At 49.4% G+C, this 20,551-nt stretch overlaps 1 protein-coding gene across 1 annotated transcript in view; it reads left to right on the forward strand.

Annotated features, from left to right (window-relative positions):
- LOC124466894 (ephrin type-A receptor 7) overlaps nt 1–17,974 on the forward strand; it is a gene marked incomplete at its 5' end in the record, with an annotated part of 25,452 nt that extends 7,478 nt beyond the window's left edge. The window contains 12 exons of the mRNA XM_047018840.1: nt 2,844–2,968; nt 3,641–3,890; nt 4,458–4,566; nt 7,791–7,846; nt 10,576–10,701; nt 11,007–11,192; nt 12,887–12,948; nt 13,135–13,338; nt 13,680–13,832; nt 15,764–15,954; nt 16,245–16,409; nt 16,979–17,974. Coding sequence (XP_046874796.1) covers nt 2,844–2,968; nt 3,641–3,890; nt 4,458–4,566; nt 7,791–7,846; nt 10,576–10,701; nt 11,007–11,192; nt 12,887–12,948; nt 13,135–13,338; nt 13,680–13,832; nt 15,764–15,954; nt 16,245–16,409; nt 16,979–17,093 — 1,742 coding nt within the window. The remainder of the gene's footprint in view (nt 1–2,843; nt 2,969–3,640; nt 3,891–4,457; nt 4,567–7,790; nt 7,847–10,575; nt 10,702–11,006; nt 11,193–12,886; nt 12,949–13,134; nt 13,339–13,679; nt 13,833–15,763; nt 15,955–16,244; nt 16,410–16,978) is intronic.
- Nucleotides 17,975–20,551: the final 2,577 nt, after the last annotated feature.

Below are 20,551 nucleotides of genomic sequence, written 5' to 3' on the forward strand. Positions count from 1 at the left end.
CTCAAGGGGAATGCCTCCACACATCTGTGTGTTTGTTTGTGTGTGTGTTTGTGTGTGTGTGTTTGTTTGTGTGTGTGTTTGTGTGTGTGTGTTTGTTTGTGTGTGTGTTTGTTTGTGTGTGTGTTTGTGTGTGTCGGTGTGTGCTTTTCTGTCCTTGTCACTGAGATGTGGAGGAATTGATGCTCAGATTGTAAGCATTTTGCCCATGCTCAGATATACACACGCATGCACATACAGACACACACACACACACTCAAACAGAGTCCCACACAGACCTGTCTTTCCCGAGCCAGTTAACCTAGCTGGGAGACACATGGGAAGAGGAAACAGCTTGTATCTGCAGACAGTTAACATGGTTCACCCTCCTGCTACATGAACCTACTACACATCCTTTACCACTCACTCCTGCCTGCCGCACTCCTGCCTGCCGCACACACTGGCACGCGCGCACAGTGAGACACAACACACACACACGTACGGAAGTGAGAGATAAAGAGAGAGAGAGAGAGAGAGGGAGGGAGAGAGGGGGGAGAGAGAGAGAGAGAGAGAGAGAGAGAGAGAGAGAGAGAGATGGAGTAAAACAAATCAGAAAAGATGAATGTGTTCATCACACAGGTCTAAACCTGGCTGTAGGGGACTGGGACACACCGAGGCGAGATGGAAGATGGAAGGGATGGATGAACAGAGAGGAGATACAGCCATGGATAGAGAGAGGTAGAACAGGAGAGACGCGTGACAAAACTGTGAGGTGAAGAGAGAGACAGAGTACACCAGAGGCACGGGTGGAGGGAGAAAGAGAGAGGATTGAAAGAGAGAGGGAAAGAGAGAGAGAGATGTTACTCCAGGTACCTTCTGGGTTTGTCTCCAGGGTGTGCAGCTCCCCAGTCTGTTTCCAGTGATAGTGAGCAGGAAAGCACTGGCTTCTTTCACACACACACACACACACACACACACACACACACACACACACACACACACACACACACACACACACACACACACACACACACACACACACACATACACACACACTCCGCCTACTGCCAGGAGGCCATTTTGTTCTCTCCCCTATCCAGCGTACCTGGATAAACAGACTGCTGGCAGGAATGGTTGTGTGTGTGTGTGTCTGTGTATGTAGGACCTGCATAAGAGTGTCATACCTAAGTATGTGTGCACGTGGAGTGAGTGTGTGTGTGTGTCACATGGCGTTGTGGTGAGACATTGTCCCAGTGTTTGGAAGCAGTACCATGAATAATTCAACAGTGAGCTACAGCTTACAATAGCCTCCAGTACAGTTGTAGCAGAGAACTGGGGGGAGAGAGAGAGAGAGAGAGAGAGAGAGAGAGAGAGAGAGAGAGAGAGAGAGAGAGAGAGAGAGAGAGAGAGCATTTATATACCACTCTATGCCTAACACAGCCCCTTCTCTCCAGCCACTGATACTAGTGCCCTACTTCACAAAGCTGAAGTGTGTGTGTGCATGTGTGGGTGTGTGTGTTTTGATGAGGGGTATTGTACTATCACATCTTTGTGGTTCCATTGGATTGTTTCAGGGTATAATTAGTCAGATCACCCCTGTGTACATAGCTATAACAATTCAGTTATTACAACTGATGTGCAACACACAGACACACAGCACTCCTTGTTCCACTCTCACCTGCAGTCCTAGGTGTGGTATCGAACTGGCCCAGCCAGGACACAGGAGAGAGAGATGGAGAACAGAAGTGGAAAGAGGGATTGAGAGAAAGAGAGTGAGACAGACACAGAGAGAGAGAGAGAGAGAGAGAGAGAGAGAGAGAGAGAGAGAGGGAGAGAGAGAGAGAGAGAGAGAGAGAGAGAGAGAGAGAGAGATGGAAACTGAGATGGGGAAAGAGATGGAGGGAGACAGATAAACCCACTCCTCATTAGCTGACAGTAAGACCCAGCCAGCATGAATAATGGATATCCCATCCCTTTGTTTTAAAGAGAGAGGGATGAATGAAGCAGAGGAGAGGGCGGAGCAGGGGGAGGTGGGAATGTAGTCCCTCTTTGATCTGGAACCCAAAAGGACTTCATTAACCATTTCACCGAGGCGCTTTAGAGCGAGGTGGGGTCACACCGGGGTGGGTGAGGATGGGAGAGAAGCGAGGAAGGGGGGTGTGGCGGAGGTGAGAGAGAGGGAGTGAGAGAGAGGGTGGGAGTGGAATTAGAGAAGGGTTAGTGGAAGAGAGGGAGAAAAAGGGGGTGAGAGGGCATGTGTGTGTGTGTGTGTCATGTTTCAAGAAAGATTAAGCAAACGTGGGACTGGAGGAAGGGTGGCGAGAGGTCAGGAGAGAGATCAGCCGGCAACAAAAGAAGTACAAGTAAAAATTCAAAGACCAGGGACATCCATGGAGACAAGCGAGCGGCAATGACAACGTGAGGGGAAAGAACGAGAGAGCGTGAGTGGAAGCAGCGTTTACAAGAAGACGGGCGACACCGTTAAAACCCCCGTCTCAGTCAGCTGCACAGCTGTGATGTGGCCATGACAGGGAAACGGTGGCCCCCGTGCTGTGACCCGACTCTCTCCAGCCCTGCTGGCTCTGGTGACACCTCCTCCCTCCCCAGACCTCCCTGAGTGACAAAGCCCGCTGGATCAAAGTGTTTCTTGGCAGTTTTCTTCTGAGCGACGGCTCGTTAGGCCTGTCCTCCTAAAGTGTGTCTCAATTAGACGCTTGGCGAGGGGGTGCGTGGGGGGGGTGTGTGTGTGGGAGGGGGGGGAGTGGGGGGGGGGGGGGGTGTGGGGGGGTAGTCGGATGTATCAGCTGTCCATCTGTCCGTCTGTTTGTCTGTCTCGGGGCTAATCCCTCTCCCCGTCTCCTCTCCAGCGCCCTCTCTGGTGAGCGAGCTGCGAGCGGAGAAGGTGGACCAGCGCAGCGTGACGCTGGTGTGGAGAGAGCCCAGCTCCCCCAACAGCAGCCGCACCGAGTACGAGATCAAGTACTATGAGAAGGTACAGTCACTGCTGGCACACACGCACACACACAGACATAAACACACACATGCATAAATATCCCCACACATACTGTATATAAACACAAACACACACAAACATGCACAGACACACACAGACATGTTTTTTTGGTGGTGGGGAGATGATTACTTAAGAGCTTAATAACATTTGTTCTTCTCCATATGTTAGGATTGCAAGATAGGCATGGTTTAGAATCCAAAACAGTGCTCCAGAAAGCAGCTTTACAGTGGCTCCATCAAAGATATTAAACCTATCCCGCTGTTGTTATTGACATGAGATAGGAGAGAGAGAACATTTCTATTTGTTCTGAAGAGATGGCGTCAGGAAACAGATGTCCCTCAGACACAAACAGACTGGGGCCCTCTGAGAATGTGTGTGTGCATGAGTGAGTCATACACTCATGTGCACACTGCTTACTGCGTACACACACTCACTCTTGGACAGGAGAGCAGAGTAACAAAACAGAAGTTATGGGTTGGAGAATCTGTAGGGTCGGAGAGGAGACTCCTTCCTCACTTCACCTCTGCTGTCAGAAGAAGACCAGCTTTTCAAACACAGATCTTTGTCACTCATGTACAGTGCCGTTGAGGCGTTTCCTAGTCTTTGAGATCCCAAAGTTTGACCCCCATTTCTCTGTCCCACGTTCATCAGGAGCAGAGGGACCAGAGCTACTCCACAGTCAAGACAGCCGCCACGAGCATCAGCGTCAACAACCTCAAACCAGGCACCGCCTACGTCTTCCTCATCCGCCCTTTCTCCACCCCGGCGCCGCCCTCCTCCTCCCTCGCCTCCTCCCCTCTGTCCCCCTCCTCCCCGGCCTCCCCCGCCTCCTCCTCTTCCTCCTCGGCCATCGACTACGGTGCCTACAGCCAACCCCTGGAGCTCCAGACTCTTGGCGAGCGTGAGTAGACTTTTCCCTGCCACCTCCGCCTCTCTTTTTTCTCTTTTTTCTCGAAGCTCTCTTGCTCCAACGCCGCCAGGCAGCTTGGGATAGGGCTGGTGTGGGCGCCAGGCCAGCCCGCACAATGAGGCCTCCTGTTTGCTAAGAAGAGAGTGAGAGAGAGGGAATTGGAGAGAGCGGGAAGGGGAGAGAGAGACGTGTCTGTGTTGGAAATATGTGTGAAGATCCAGGATTTTGCCACAGAGCTGTGAAATGGCTCCTCATTCTGCATGCCGATAGGATGTCCCTGTTTTCACCTCCTCCGTAGTGTCTCTGTGTCCCGTGTGTGTGTTTGTGTCTGTGTGTGTGTGTCTGTGTGTCTGTGTCTGTGTGTGTGTCTGTGTGTGTGTTCACATGGCCAGGCTAGCACGTTCTCACTTGAGAGTGTCATGTATATTAATATATTTAATTCCTTTTTGCATATATGCTTTTGTTTGCCTCTTTGTTCAGTGTGACTACGTGTGTGTGGTGTGTGGTGTGTATGCAATAAACCTGTCAGTTCTCTAACAGTGTGTGTATGTTCCACAGTGGCCCTGGCCTCCAGTGAACAGAACCCAGTAGTGATCATCGTGGTGATTTCTGTAGCTGCCCTCATCATGCTGATGTCTATGGGAGTGGGACTGCTCATCTGGAGAAGGTACACACACACACACACACGACACAGATACACTGTCATTAAGTAGAGTCAATGTAATCTGTACTGTAGGTATTGTATGTTTTTAAATGGATTTTACGCCAATATACACCTAACAATTTACATTATATCAGATGCCTATTCTGTTTCTGTACACACACACACATGCCACTCTATTCTAATCCCGATCCCAGTAATCCAGCTTCCACAGTACACGTCCTGTAATGACAAGGAGAGCAGCTTAAAGGCACGATGAGTCTGCTAAGCCTTCAGTCGCCCCAGTGACACACTCACGCTCCCAGACTGGCTTCCTCACACGCATCACATTGTTCATCACCGTTTTAATGAGACATGCTGACTCTGGATTACAGAGGTGACACGTGTTGATTCAAACAGGCTCTGCAATGTTCAATGAACACAAAGGAAGCAATCTTTTTTTTCTGTGGGCATATTGGAAGGTTTAGAGGACTGTCAGACATCTTTGTTTTATCATAATTCAATAAAAAATATCAGCATACTGGTTATAACCAGAGTTTGGATGAGAGCTTTAGCATGAATTCTTGGAAGCACAGTAGGATAACAGAAACAGACAGACAAAGCAATATAGACAAAGAGAGAGAGACAGAGAGAGAGAGAGATAGAGAGAGAGAGAGAGAGAGAGAGAGAGAGAAAGAGAGAGAGCGAGAGAGAGAGAGAGAGAGAGAGAGAGAGAGAGAGAGAGAGAGAGAGAGAGAGAGAGAGAGAGAGAGAAAGAGACAACAACAACGTGAAGGACAGTGTCCCCGTCTACAAATGGGCCTGTATGTTTTCAAAAGTTCACTATGGAGTTATGGAAATAGCTCTTTCCATCCTTGACATCTGTCCAAATGCATAGCTGTCCCGACGCTCACACACGCCCACACACACTCCCCCGCGCTTGCACACACACGCACACCTCATCACACATGCTCCCATGAGTCCTCCCGCTCACTTTCGCCCACACAATCACACGCACACCATCGAAAACGTTTTAATAAATTGTCAGACAAGCTTTTGGGAGGTTCCGCAAGCGAACAATAGCCTCAGCCATCACAATATGGCGATCTCTCTCTTCCTCTCTTTCTGTTTCTGTTTTTCTCGATTGCTCTTATTCTCTATCTCTTTGCTCTCTTCCTCCCTCTTCCTTTTTTGCTTTCTTTCACTTTCTTTCTCTACTGTTCTATTTCTGTCTCTGTCTCTCTGTCTTTCTCTGACCCCGCCCACACAGCCCCGACATGCATGTCTCACATGAGAATAGATCAAAGAAAACCTCTGTTCGTTCACTACTGCTTAATACTTTGTGTGATACACAGGAACTGTCAGTCAGCACACACACTCACACACACAAGCACACGCATACTTGTGAGCACATAGACACATGCACTCACAGCCAGCCGTAATGGAAAGAGTTAGGCACACAAAAACAGCTACACATCTAGTGTATTTCAGGGTAAGCTATGTGTTTAAAGTATTCCCATTGTAATGCATGTGTTTGCAGTGGACAGCCTCGCTGTGCATGTCAGAGTGTGTTTGTCCATTAGAAAGCTTTTTTTTTTTTTGTCTGTGTGACACAGACAAAGACAAAGAGGTTAGCTCCACAATTAGGAGCCTCTCATGTTTGTAAATATGGCCAACCCCCACCATGTCTGCAGGGCCACAATTACAAATGATCACTCAGACTGCCACACACGCACACAAACACACACACACTCCATTACCAGGCAGCCGGACGTATTTTCTGCCCACTTGAATGAAATGGTTCTGTCAGATCGAGTAGCTCTAAATTGTGTTTGCTGGATTTGTTTGCGCCGCGGGGTCAAACAGGACCACCCACCCACCCTCCCTCTCCCCCCCCCCCCCCCCCCCCTCCCTCTTCAAGGCCTCATTAGGTTATAGACGTAGTTGCGTACGTAATGCACCAAGACAGTTACCCACACACTTTGCGAACGGCGACGGAGATGTTAACAAACACAAATGGATACACTCTGCCAAAAGATGACACACGCACACACACACACACACACACACACACACACAGACTAGTCATTGGTGCTTGTCAGGGCTTGAGGGGTCAGGCTCTGATGGTCAGCCCAGCTATTGTTTCCCCTCCGGTGGACAAGAACCTGTGTCTGACACGGTCACATGAACAGCGGATGGAACAGCGGGAGGGAAATAAGAGGGGGCGGAAGGCAGAAAGAGAGGTGAAGGGCTATTTCCAGGACCGTTGACTTTTGGCGACAGAGTCGCAGGAGCGAAGGATCGTGCAGAGAGAAAGCAAGGAAGAAAGAGAGTGAGTGGCAGCGAGAAAAGAAGGAAACGAAAGAAACAAAGGGAGAGAATGAAGGGAGGAAAGGAGTCCGGCGGGCCAGCGTTTCTGCTCAGGCCTGCTGTGCGTTTGGTTCAGCCCAGTGCACCAGCCTATCACTGTTCTCCTCCGATGAACACGACCCCACCCCCCCCCCCCCACCGCCCGCCAACACCCACACTCTCCCTCTCCACACCCCCTCTTCACACCCCCCCTCCCTGCCGCCTCCCTCTCATCTTCTTCCCTGTCCCCTAACTTCATCCCCGCCCCCCCTCGACCCCTCTGCTTCCCCTGACCCAAGCCCCCCCCTGCCCCTCCCCCCCCCCCACACCACCCCCGATCCTCAGTCCTGCTGTCCCATCTCAAACCCCCAGGACTGGGAGGTTCGGAGACTCAGACTGCCTCGCTCGTTCTACTGAGAGGACGTGTCATGGCTCCCTCATCACCCGCCAACCCCCCTGCCACATTATGTGGAATAAAGGGCAGAGGTACTGGAAGCAGAATTAGAATGGGGCCCCTTGCATGCACTCTTGCCCTTCTGCTGTACATAATGTGTGAGAGACTGTGTGCGTGCTGGTTGGATGTGACAGCTGGGTGAAAAGTCTGCTGGCCTTGATAGTTCGGGGAGTGTATGTGTGTGCGTGTGTGTGTTCTTCTGTTCTGGGCCTGATACATGACCTGGCAGTGCACTGCGAAGGCAGGAAGTGCCAGTGCGGCTAGACGTGCATATTACTGTTCCACAGAGTCTTGTGACCAGAGACACACTCGTCCGCCACCCCTTCAAACACACACACACACTTAAAGAAACACGCACGCGCATTGTACATGGACACGCTGGTCAACAGTTGTGTACGTGCTTTCCTTCTCATGTGTCTCCCTCTCTCCCTCTGTTTCCCTCCTTCAGACAGTGTGGATACAGCAAGGCCAGCCAGGAAGGAGACGAGGAACTCTATTTTCAATGTAAGTAATACATGTGTGTGTGTGAATTTCATGCAACCTCTGTTTATCTGTCGGCTATACTTTTCAGGTATAGTCACATTGAGATCCATTTTCTTTGAACGGCATCCACACCACACTATTTATGTGGGAGGGTTATCTCAGGTGCGAGTGTGTGTGTGTGTATATGTTTGTGTGTGTTTGTGGGGGGGTGTTTGTGAGAGAAAACGGGAGAGAGAGAGAAAGAGTGGGCAAGAGAGAGAGAGATTACCAGTGAAGTATAAGTAGCATGGCAGCATTAAATCTTAATTCCGTGTGCGTGCCAAGCCCACGCCGCTCGCTGGCACACTGCATTAGGTGGCGTGTGAGGCAGAGCTTGATGGAGAGAGATGGAACGAGAGGGGAGGGAGGGAGGAAGGGAGGGAGGGAGGGACAAACAAGGGGCTGGAGAGAGATGGGTGACAGATTTTTTTGTTCATCTCCACATGCTCATTTCGGTCATGTTTCGAAGCTTTTCTTTGACGGGTCGTATGAAGATGATTTGACAAACTGCTTAAGAAAAAGGTTGAGACCATTCACACACCCAATATGTATTTTGTGTATTCATGAGTAACAGTATAATGAGTATATTATTCCTGCGGTGTTTGCCCAGCAATGTGTGTGTGTGCTTGTGTGTACAGTATCTGTGTGTGTGTATGTAGGTACTGTACTGTGTGTGTGTGTGTTTAATCTCCCATCCTAAGAACTGTTCCACAGAGGCTGAAAGCGCTGTGTGTGTGCTCGGTGAATAATGAGCTCCAGCCATGTGTCTGGGAATTAGAGCTGCCCTAACAAAGACACACCACAACAGCTGACGTGAGACAGACACACACACACACACTCTACACGCTACACACTACTCTCTCTGTTCTCTCTCTCTCACACCCCCACTCACAAAAAGACGCGTCCACATTCACACTCACCCACTCGCAGTCTCACTTCATTTCAACACGTGCACACACTGGTCTCGTTCAGTATTGTCCGTTTCCAGTGTTTCCTCCTGTCTAGCACATCACTGGAACAGACCTGACACGCTATCATCTACTGCCCATCTGCCACCACTGATGCACACACACACGCACACACACACACACACACACGCAAACACACAGACGCAAACACACTGTATCCCCTCTCCCCCGCACACACAGGCAGCCCATTTGTTTTACGTAAGGGTATTTTGGGCTGACCTAGAAACATGGTTTCAGTCGGAGGGATGGAGGTGGGGGGTCGGTTTATCAGGCTTCGCTTCAATCGCCGTTGTAAGATCAGGAAGACATCCTTCTTGGTCCGAGCAAACACAAGTGTGTGTGTGTGTCTCCGTACTGAGAGTAGCCGTGGTCAGCGTGTGTGGTGTGTGACCCGTACGCCCGCATGCGTGTGCTACCGGGGCAGTGAGACGGTAGCGTCCGCTCGTTCCATCTCTTACGCTCATGGCAAAGACACAGTTAACCCTGAAACAAAGCACGCAGAAGCACACAGAGAGAGGGGGGGTTGTGCGAGAGAGAGGCAGGAATAGAGAGTGAGAGGCAAATAGAGTTAGAGAGTGAGAGTAAGAGATGGGCAGAACGAGAGGGAGGCAGAAAGAGAGAGAGAAAGGGGGGATGTGGTCTGGCCCAGATTTAAATAGAAGTAATAACAGTTGAAGTGCGCTATTGTATTGTGGTTAAAAAAATCATTTCTGAAGATGAGGGGCTTCGATCCTTCACTCAACACGGCCCACTATAGAGAACCTTTAATTTGCTTTGTAATTGAACTCTTGACTTTATTTGTGTGCCTGTGTGTGTCTGTGTGTATGTGCATGTGTGGGTGGTTGTATGGGTTAGTGTGTGTGTGTGTTAGTGTGTGATCAATAAGCCTTTATGAGACATTGAGTAGAGACCCAGGTCGATCCAGAGCTGTAAACACATTTCAGAACCGGCCCTGGCCCGACTGCATGCTGGGAAGGCTGGAGGTGGGGTCTTTGGTACTTCCTGGAACCTCAGCTTTATCAAGACAGGTCAGGGGTAAGAGGTGTCGAGGGCTGCAGTCTATAGGTTTGTGTTGGAAGTCTAATGGCTGGCCATTAGAAGTCACTACTAATATCAAAAGAACATAGAGAGATACAGTGTATATTTACAGCCAGACTTCACAGCATAGACTGAGCTATAGGATATGACTGCCACAAACAAGTTCATAGCTCTATATATAATATACACTGAGATACATATTGTTTATTATTATTCATTATTAATTATACCAAGGGTAAAAATGTCTGAGACTACTAGTCAAGATGCTTCTATTTGGCATTTGTTTCAAATGTAATACACATTTGTTTTCCATGATAAATTATCCTAGCAATTTGCGTTCTTTGAAATCTTGTAAATTTCAGAAAATCTTGGTATTTTGCAGTAGTGACCCATGTTGCTCCGGGATGATGTGATATTGTTCCAAAGAGCTTCTTGTTCTGTTGTGACCCCCGGCTTGAGCGCCAGTCTTTCAGCTGCCTCTCAGCATATAGACCCAGCCTCAGCTCACCGCTCAACCTCTCCTGTCATCAAGCAGTTTTGGAGTTCCAAATGTGGAGTCAGTTTGAAAGCATCTCTTTACAGGAGGAGAGGAATGGATCACGAATGTGAAAGGAACGTCAGGGAGTGCTGCGGTGGGCTGGGATATCACCGGTGTTGTTTTCCTCCACAGTTGGTTGTGGTTGTGACATTGGTGTGTGTCCACAGTTAAGATCCCCACCCGGAGGACCTACATTGACCCGGAGACGTGCGAGGACCTGGTCCAGGCCGTCCACGCTTTCGCCAAAGAGCTGGACAACTCCAGCATCAAGATAGAACGCATCGTCCACACAGGTGACACGCAGCCGCCATACTTCCCTGGCCACCTCTCTCCCTCCACATCCTCCCTCTTTCTCTCTTGTCTCTGTCTTTCTCTCCTTGTCTCTCTCTTCTCTCTGTCTCTCTCACCCTGTCTCTCTCTCTCCATGTCTCTGTCTCTCTCTTCTCTCTCCTTCAATTATATTTCTCCTTCCCCCCTCTATGACTCATTGTATCCCTACTTCTCCCTAATTTTCTCACTCATTCTCCTCTGTCAGTACTCCGTCACTTTATTTCATCCCCTCCCCTGACCTGCCTGTGGTCTCCGTCTCCCCCTGCAGGCGACTTTGGGGAGGTGTGCCGGGGCTGTCTGAAGCTGCCCAGTAAGAGGGAGCTCCCAGTGACCATCAAGACGCTGCGGGCGGGCTGCTCCGACAAGCAGCGGCGTTCCTTTCTCAGCGAGGCCGGCATCCTGGGACAGTTTGACCACTCCAACATCATACGTCTGGAGGGCGTCATCACCAGCGGTGAGTAACCCCCAAGCCACTCCCCCCCCCCCCCCCCCCTCTCCGGAGATTGGACAGATGGAGAGAGAGGGGAGAGAGACAGAGAGAGAGAGAGAGAGAGAGAGAGAGATAGAGATTGACAGGAAGACGGACAGAAATGTGAAACAGAGAATGGGGGAGAGAGGGGGGGGGGTGAAAGATTGTCAAGGTAGGAGATGAGCTGGAGGTTAATAGGAATGGCAGGTGAGGAGAAGTGAGGGCTAGATGAGTTTTCAAGGTTTTATTTTGGGGCTGTGTTGGACACAGTGGGGAGACAGGATGGGAGTGGTGCCTGAGCTCACACTGTGCTCGCTACGACGGCAGCAGATGTGCCGGTTTCTGTAATTGGTGCTAGAGACCCAGCGGGGCCCAGAAACCCACTCTAATCTCTCCTCCTGCTACACACACATACACACTGAGACTCACACCCTCGTACAGACAACACACATTCACCTACAGACACACACCCAATCCAACCGTTACAGACACAAACACATATACCCACACTCATGGACACACGCACACACACACACACGCCACCCTCCGACTACAAATTACCTGCTTTACATCACTTACCCCCCCAACGGTCTCTCTAATCAACCCCCTCCATACTCACATCCAGCCCACCTGCCCCCCCCCCTTCACCACTCTCTTTTCCACCCTTCTCCTCCCCCTTTCTCTCCATCAGGCGCCTCCTCCACAGGCAGGGTCATTAGAGAGAGAGAGAGAGAGAGAGAGAGAGAGAGAGAGAGAGAGAGAGAGAGAGAAAGAGGGAGAGGTATTGTATCAGCTTTAAATAGGAACTGTGGTTCAATCTAATTCTAGAACAATCCAGTCCAGTCTAGCTGGGTATAGAACCCTCCAGTACCAGTCAGTCTCCTAAAATGCCCTGAGGCCCCTGCAGACACTGACATTGCCATTTGTGAAGCACTAAAAGTCATAAAGAGGGCAGGAAGGACATATTGCCACTGATAGCGAGTGTTGGAGCTCAAGGTCACCTTCAGAACGCGTGCACACACACACACACACGCAGAGCACCTGGTCACCTGGTGCCTTTCTAATGGAGCGGTACCCTCACTATTCAGTTGAATACACTGTGCTCTCTTTCTCGCTGTTTGTTCTCTATCTCTCCCCTTCTCTTTCACTCCGCTCTGTCGCCCTCAACCTGCTTTCTCTTCCTCTCCTCTCCTCCTCTCCCCTGTACCTCACCTGTTCTGAGGTCAGGGCTTTAACACCTCGAACTGAAGAGGCCGGCCCACACTAATGACAAGCTGACAGCTTCAGTAGCTTTGTCATTACATGGAGGAACTAGGCCCCATCTCCCTCCGTCTCTCTCCCTCTCCCTCGCTCTCTATTTTTCTTTTGTTCTCTCTCTCTCCCCCGCTCTCTCCCCCTCTCTCTCTCGCTCCCCTCCCTCATTGCTCTTTAGATAGTACCTTTCCTCTTCTATGATTTTGATAGCTCTGTTGGAGTTAGGCCATCTGTGCCTAGTGAGCTGTGTGTGCAGAGGGTCATAAAACTAGCTGGGAGTGTGAGAATAGCGTAGGGGTCAGCCAGCCTCTCTCTGTATCACTGGGTGAAGGATGGCACTGCAGAACTGCTACCCTGTGTGCCAACCCCACCACCCAGCCAACTGGAATGGAATAATGACCGTGTGTGTGTGTGTGTGTGTGCAGGTAACACCATGATGATTGTGGTGGAGAGCATGTCCAACGGTGCCCTGGACTCTTTCCTCAGGGTAAGTGGCTGTGTTGAAAGGCAGGAGCGTGCAGGTGTGCGTTGGCTTACGACAATCTACATTTTCAAGCTTGTAACCCCGCGGAACCGAGCTCACTTCGAACACAGGGCGATTCAGTAAAACCACTGTCACCGTGTGGCTGTATCTCCCCCTGCCCCCCCCCTGCCCCCCCCCTCCCCCCTGCAGAAACACGAGGGCCAGCTGAGCGTGCTCCAGCTGATGGACGTGCTGGCGGGCGTGGCGTCAGGCATGAAGTACCTGACAGAGATGGGCTTCGTCCACCGGCGCCTGGCGGCACACAAGGTTCTGGTCAACGCCAACCTGGGCTGCAAGGTGTCCGGCTTCAGGCCCCTGCAGGAGGAGAAGATGGAGCAGGTCTACACCACCCTGGTGAGCACACACACCCCAGCACACACGCAGCTACGAACACACACACCTACCGACACACACACACACACACACACACACACACACACACACATGCTCACGTCTACAGTAGCATGGCTATTGGCTTCTGACCGGGTAAATACTGTAATAAAAGCACATTTTATAACTACATCCACACTTGGCCTTGGCACCCGATAATAATGTCCTGCTTAGATGCCCAATTGTGGCTATAGCAATCATAGCACCATAGAAGTTCTGGTGATTAAGCCAGGATGTACATGTTCTTTTCATTCAGCCATTTCATTGGAGGTGTTGACTGTACTGCTCTGCTCTCTCCCCCCCAGCATGGAGGAAAGAGTGTGGTGCTGTGGAGTGCTCCGGAAGCCATCCAGTACCACCGCTACAGCTCAGCCTCTGACGTGTGGAGCTTTGGCATCGTCATGTGGGAGGTCATGTCCTACGGAGAGAGACCCTACTGGGACATGGGCAATCAGGACGTGAGTCAACGCCTCTCTCTTTCTGCTCTCCCTCTCTGTAGGAACAGTATACACCCTATATTCAGTATACAATAGGGAACGTGTGTGTGTGTGTGGGGGGGGGGGGGGGTGTAGGCCTTTTTCTTTCTTTCTTTTTCTTTCATGTTTTTTTTTTTCTGTTACTTCCCTTTTTCACCCCCCCCTCCCTCCCTCCTCTCCCCCCTTCCCCCTCCCTCCCTTCCCTGTCCCTCTGAAACTGTGTGAACTCTTTGACTGTGTCTGGCTGGATCGTATTAAGGAGAGGAAAAGCCACAGGGGCTCCTAAACGGCCGCGCAGGGCCTAAGTCTCCTCTCTAAGTCCACTTCAGCTCCGTGGCCAATCCGCTTGCTTTTAAGGACGCGTCCCTCTTTCTTCTGCCTCCGTCCCCAAAGTGCCACCCCGCTCTGAAAGGAGGCTCAAATCCTCCCAGAATGCACCGCTCTTTTTTTAAGGGAATGGTAAGCGTTGCTATTTGAGGCTGAGGGAGATCGGAGGTCGATAGGATCCCAGTATGTTTGCAAGAAGCCTGTTATTTGCAAGTCGATGAAGGCGGACGAGGCCTCCCACTTCCACCCGCCAGCCCCCGATCCTCCCTGAAAGAGATTTGCTTTTTTTATCTGAGATTTTATTGCTTTTGAAGGAAAATAAACTTGATAGTGCAGCAGTGAGTGTTGCTTAAGGTCAGAATATCTTTTGATTCCCGCTGGCTTCATGAAAACAAGAAGGTGGAACATTATGAACAGCTCACATAGTTTAATGACTGTTTGATGTTAAGGCTTGGCGGGATTACTCTTTCACAAAACACCTCATCCTTACTCAAAGACAAACTCAAAATAAGTAGCGATGAAACATGATTAAATGGCTTCTCTAAATATGAATGCAAATCGCAATTTGATAATGCTGGATATGCAGATGCAATAACGGCAGACCCATCCAGCCAAGCTCCAACTTGATGTTTAATCTGACATAACTGCAGCACTGCCAACAGCCCGCTAGCCCGCTACACCAAGCTGGAAAGGTCAGCCCATCGTAGAGAGACTGGGGGGGATTATATTATTATCAACGCCTTAAACGGAAACATCATATCAATGCCGCCTCTCCTTGCCCACCTGTGCCCCTCGTCTGACCTTTACCTGGTGCTGCTGATTACTTGGATAATGTCAGAGCACTCATGGCACTCCACCCAGAGTGGAAGGGGTGATGCGGGACTCACCAAGTGCGGGGAAAGGGGGGCTGTTAGCTGATTACTGAAGTTATTCTTTTGGAGGGATTTTCCCTGGGCCTTGTCTTATCATCATAGGAAAACAGTGATTCTGCTGGGGAGGAAATGTTCTTAGATGTGCTGAGAGAGAGACAAAGAGAGACAAAGAGAGACAAAGAGAGGGAGAGAGATTCTCTCGGAGGCAGTAGATGGATGTTTGAGTACATCTTGTCAGAGCTCAGAGAGACTGAGACTGTCTTCCTGGGGCTGTGGTTGGATGAGTTATTACCGTGATGAGTCCGGACTGCTAGTTAGATGTTCTGAGCAGAGAGGAACCCAGAGGAGCCTGCAGCTGCTACAAGTCCAACAGTAGACCAGCGAGAGTAACGTCAGGCTGTGCAGAGACTCACGTACACAACACTTTATTACTTTACAGTTATTTGAATACATGACTTCAGGGTGACTTCAGGGTGACTTCAAATGACACAACTAAAGTTGAAGTAGAGCTCACAGCTAAACAGACTTTTAAACTGGAATGCTTCAGTTTGAAAGTTCCTCCGAGCTAAACTCATTTTCTTTGCGTGGTCTCTTTCTTTCTCTCTCTCTCTCTCTCTCTCTCTCTCTCTCTCTCTCTCTCTCTCTCTCTCTCTCTCTCTCTCTCTCTCTCTCTCTCTCTCTCTCTCTCTCTCTCCCTCCCTCTGTCCTCTGCAGGTGATCAAAGCCATTGAGGATGGCTTCCGCCTGCCCGCGCCCCTCAACTGCCCGCCCCACCTGCACCAGCTGATGCTGGACTGCTGGCAGAAGGAGAGGGCGGAGAGGCCCACCTTCAGCCAGGTCCACTCTGCCCTCAGCAAGAGCCTCCGCTCCCCTGACGGCATGGGCTCCTCCACCCTGGCACGCAGGTGGGTACCCACCCACAACACTCGTGTCACGGTATCACAAAGCATATCATGATTGTACATTTTGACTAGGTCGTTCATGTTTTGAAACTTGTCATCCCTCCTCCCTTCGTTCTCTGCTCATCCCTCGTCCCTCCCTCTCTTCTACAACCTCCTCCCCTCTTTCTCTCCTCATCCCTCGTCCCTCCCTCTCTTCTCCAACCTCCTCCCCTCTTTCTCCCTCCCTCCCTCCCTCCATCCCTCCCTCCCTCCCTCCCTCCCTCCCTCCTCCCTTCCTGCTCCTCCCCTCACAGGACTCTGGGATCCTCCATCTCCCTGGCTGACAGGACTCTTCCCTCCTTCCCCACCTTCAACTCGGTGGGGGAGTGGCTGGACGCTGTAGACATGGGGAGGTACAAGGACAACTTCACAGCTGCAGGATACTGCTACCTGGAGTCTGTGGCTCGCATGACCGTCCAGTGAGTTTGCCTCCTCTACTCCTACCAGAAGGGGATGTGCTGTGTCACTGTGTGTCTGCGTGTCAGACTGTGAGAGTGGGAATCGGAGACCTGTGGTGGTGCTGAATGTCTGCTTCTGTGTAGTCTGACCTGTGTGTAGTGTGCAGTCTGACCTGTGTGTAGTGTGCAGTCTGACCTGTGTGTAGTGTACAGTCTGACCTGTGTGTAGTGTGCAGTCTGACCTGTGTGTAGTGTGTAGTCTGACCTGTGTGTAGTGTGCAGTCTGACCTGTGTGTAGTGTGCAGTCTGACCTGTGTGTAGTGTGCAGTCTGACCTGTGTGTAGTGTGTAGTCTGACCTGTGTGTAGTGTGTAGTCTGACCTGTGTGTAGTGTGTAGTCTGACCTGTGTGTAGTGTGTAGTCTGACCTGTGTGTAGTGTGCAGTCTGACCTGTGTGTAGTGTGTAGTCTGACCTGTGTGTAGTGTGTAGTCTGACCTGTGTGTAGTGTGCAGTCTGACCTGTGTGTAGTGTGTAGTCTGACCTGTGTGTAGTGTGTAGTCTGACATGCCCTGTCATCTCATGTCCTCCAGAGATGTTCTGAGCCTGGGCATCACGTCGCTGGAGCACCAGAAGCTCATCTTAGCCGCCATCCAGACCCTCCGAGCACAGGTCATCCAGATGCATGGCCGCGGAGTCCAGGTCTAACACACACACACACAGGCAGAAGGATGGAGAGATAGATGGACGGATGGATTGACAGAGCATAGGACGGGTGGAGAGGTGGCTAGAGAGATCTGCACAAGCCCCCACCTCCTCCTATCCCTCCCTCTCTCTCAAGCCTTGTCCTGTCACATGATTAGGGTGCTCTGAGAAACCTAAGTGATGTGACCTCAGCCCGCCCCTTGAACAGGGCAGGAGGCTGGTCCTGAACCAGCCCTTACAGAGATATGAAGACCAGTCTGATAGAAACACTGTCTGGCCTTGGACTAGCCTCTGTACAGCTGATGTTAGAACTGGACTTAACATCAATGGAGAACTGCTGTCTAGACTGGAGTACACAAGTTCCCGCGGCAGGAGCTGATCTCAGAGCAGCTGGTAAGCTTGAAGATGGATCTTGGCTCCTACAGAACTGAAATGGAAGAACTGGCTTGAGGTCAGAAATTGAAAGTACGTTGAGAAGTAAGAGAGAAGGTGCCTCCGTCTGGGAACACTGGCTCTTCTCTCTCCTGGGGCTCTGACTGACTTGGGTTATCACATGACTGGTCACGTGTAGCGCCACTGTCAGCCAATCACCTAGCGGAATTCTACTGATGACGATGACCAACCTGCAGGAAGTGATTGTTGAACTCTATAAACTGTAAATCAATGATGAAGGAAGGGTCAACGTGTTTGTTTGACTGTCCATTGTCTGTCTGTTGTCAATTTACAATGCTTCTGTTCTTCCTGAATGTTTATCAGATGTTACCTTTTATTCTTCCTCTGTGTTACCTGTGTGGGGGCTTCTTGTCCGGACAGGATTTAAACAGCCTTGTATGGCAGTTAATGTCATCAGAAGAATACATTAACCTGATTATTTATTTATATTTATGTATGTTTACAGACCCTTCCGGAACTTCTTACTGTAACATGAAGAAGTGGATGGGGTCCAAGCAAGATATCATATTTCATTTAATAATTTGTTTAAGTATTACAATAAATGTTGTGAAAGTATGTCCTCAATTTGGGGGCATAGCCTTCCAAAGTGTCTCAAGCCTGGGTTTCTATCATGAAGTCTGTGGAATAGTTCCATGTTAAACAATGCTGTATTATGCCAGGACGAAGGGAGATGCCAGTGTGGGATGTTTCCAGTGTTCTCTGACTGACAGAAACAGTCAGTATTTCCCCAATACATATCTACTTGTACTTGAAGACAGGATCAGAGCATGTTCGGTCAGGAGACTCAGGTCGTATTTAACTTTATTAAATAGACAGACATGTCCTCTTGGCGGTGTGGTTCTGCTTCGCAGTACAGCTCAATTCCCGAGAAACCCAACTGATACTCTGTCTCAACAGCAGTAGTGGATCATTCTCATATCCATGTTAGCAAAGACAGAACCAAGAGTGCAGGCTGGGGTTGCGGAGGGAGCCAATCATGAGCATTTGTGACGTAATTACTTAGCGACAATGTCAGACCATGACAGTTCCTGGTCTTTAAATAGCCTTGTCAACGTTGGTGAGAATGATTGGCTGTGTGGACTATGACAGGGATTTTGCCAACTGACACAGTGCCCCTCAGTCTCCCATCTGAAACAGATCCGCGTGCTTCTTACAGAACTATCTCAGAGCAGTGGTTCTGATCCGCCAGGTTACAGGTTCAGTGTGGCGATGATTGTGCAGTATATCAGAATGTCGTCAAGTCAAGTTTCGGGCCAGCATTGTTAACTCTGTAGAACAGCATTGCTTGTGCAATGTCTTGTCACAAGATTCCTACGACTGCAGAAGTGTCTCCCTGCAGTCATCTGGCTCCTTCCCTTTGTCTGTGACATGTCATGTATCACAGGCAACATTTAACTGTAACATATTTTGGGGGGAATTATTTTGAGTTGTATTTATAGAGCTACGCAACAGATGTCACTTTCATTCAGTTTGAATTTGTTTATGTATCATTGTAACCAGGTGGTTGCTAGTATGAAAGGACTAACAGTCTCTTTCTTTCCTCTCTTATAAAAGTTCTCTTTTTCTCTCTGTGGTTATTTTGAGTCAGCATGGTATAAGTCCATATCATGTTCTATAAAGATACTCTTATACACAATTGTTTCTCTCTCTCTCTCTCTCTCTCTCTCTCTCTCTCTCTCTCTCTCTCTCTCTCTCTCTCTCTCTCTCTCTCTCTATCGCTCTCTATCTCTCTCTCTCTCACACTCTGTCACTCTTAAAAACTTACACTCTATCTTTCTCCCTCCCTATCTCCCTCCCTCACACACACAAACACACACACACACATAAAGAGATACACCTTTTCCTCTCTTGAACACACACTAAACTGGACCTTGTCACGATTGCAAATGAAACTCTTGCCATCACTATATTTCTCTGCCACGCTCACATTCTCTATCTCTTTCTCACACTCTCTCTGTCTCTCCCCTCAACAGACACCATAATGATATATGTTAAATACTGTAAATATGTATTTGAAAATGCAATCTATTTTTATAATTTGTTTGAAGAACAATGTGTTGAACATAATATCTGCTCACTGTGTAAGGGGTTTATTGTTTGAAGTTAGGTCCTTAGCCAAAATACTTGGGTGTTTGGAATATAAAAACAAAAAAAGTTTTTTTCGTTTGTTTTTTGATGATTTTTACCTGTTAGTATAACAGATGGCTGTTGCAATATTGAAACGTGTTATTAAAAAATCTCCAATACGAATTGTGTGTGTGTGTTACAGTAATCAACACCTTCGTCTGCAGCTCCCAGGTTCCATATTGATACTGCAGGTCCTCCTCTCCCTCACCTCCAGGTGAACCAGTTCACAGTTAGACCCACCACACTTTCCTCACCAACACGAGTTTCATGTCTCTACCGTTTACACTTTCAATTACCTCTCCCTCTCCCTCTCCCTCTCTCTCTCTCTCTCTCTCTCTCTCTCTCTCTCTATCTATCTCTCTCTCTCGTTTGTCTCCTGGGTCTATCCATCAAATGGACATATTAAGGAGGGTCTTTTTAACTACTGCCTTTTTATAGTCCTCTCCTCCCACACGTCGAACTAGGGCCGGGGGAGCCTGTGAATTGACTGTAAATGCAAATAAATCCTGCCCTTTCTATGTGTTGGATGTAGGAAATGGTAGGGCTGTGCAAATCTGTGTGGGCTCACCAGCATGTGTGTGCATGCACGTACCTGCTCATGCGTGTGTGTGTGTGTGTGTGCTTTTGCTACAGAATGAGTTTGGTTATTTACCTTGGCACTAATCCATCAAGTTTTATATTAAAATCTTCTTGAATCAGAGAATATTTGAGGCAAGTTAATGAGTTTCATCTTTATCCCATGGCTGGCTTCCTACCTGCAAGGTAAATACACTCAGGCAGTGAGACCTGCAGCAGCCTCTCCTTTACAAACGTCTTCTTCTCTGCTCTCTGATTGAAACCTCTCTGGTGTATGTGTGATAGGATTAGCATGTTCATCCTAG

Source organism: Hypomesus transpacificus, chromosome 4, assembly GCF_021917145.1.
Source record: "Hypomesus transpacificus isolate Combined female chromosome 4, fHypTra1, whole genome shotgun sequence".
Taxonomy (NCBI): Eukaryota; Metazoa; Chordata; class Actinopteri; order Osmeriformes; family Osmeridae; genus Hypomesus; species Hypomesus transpacificus.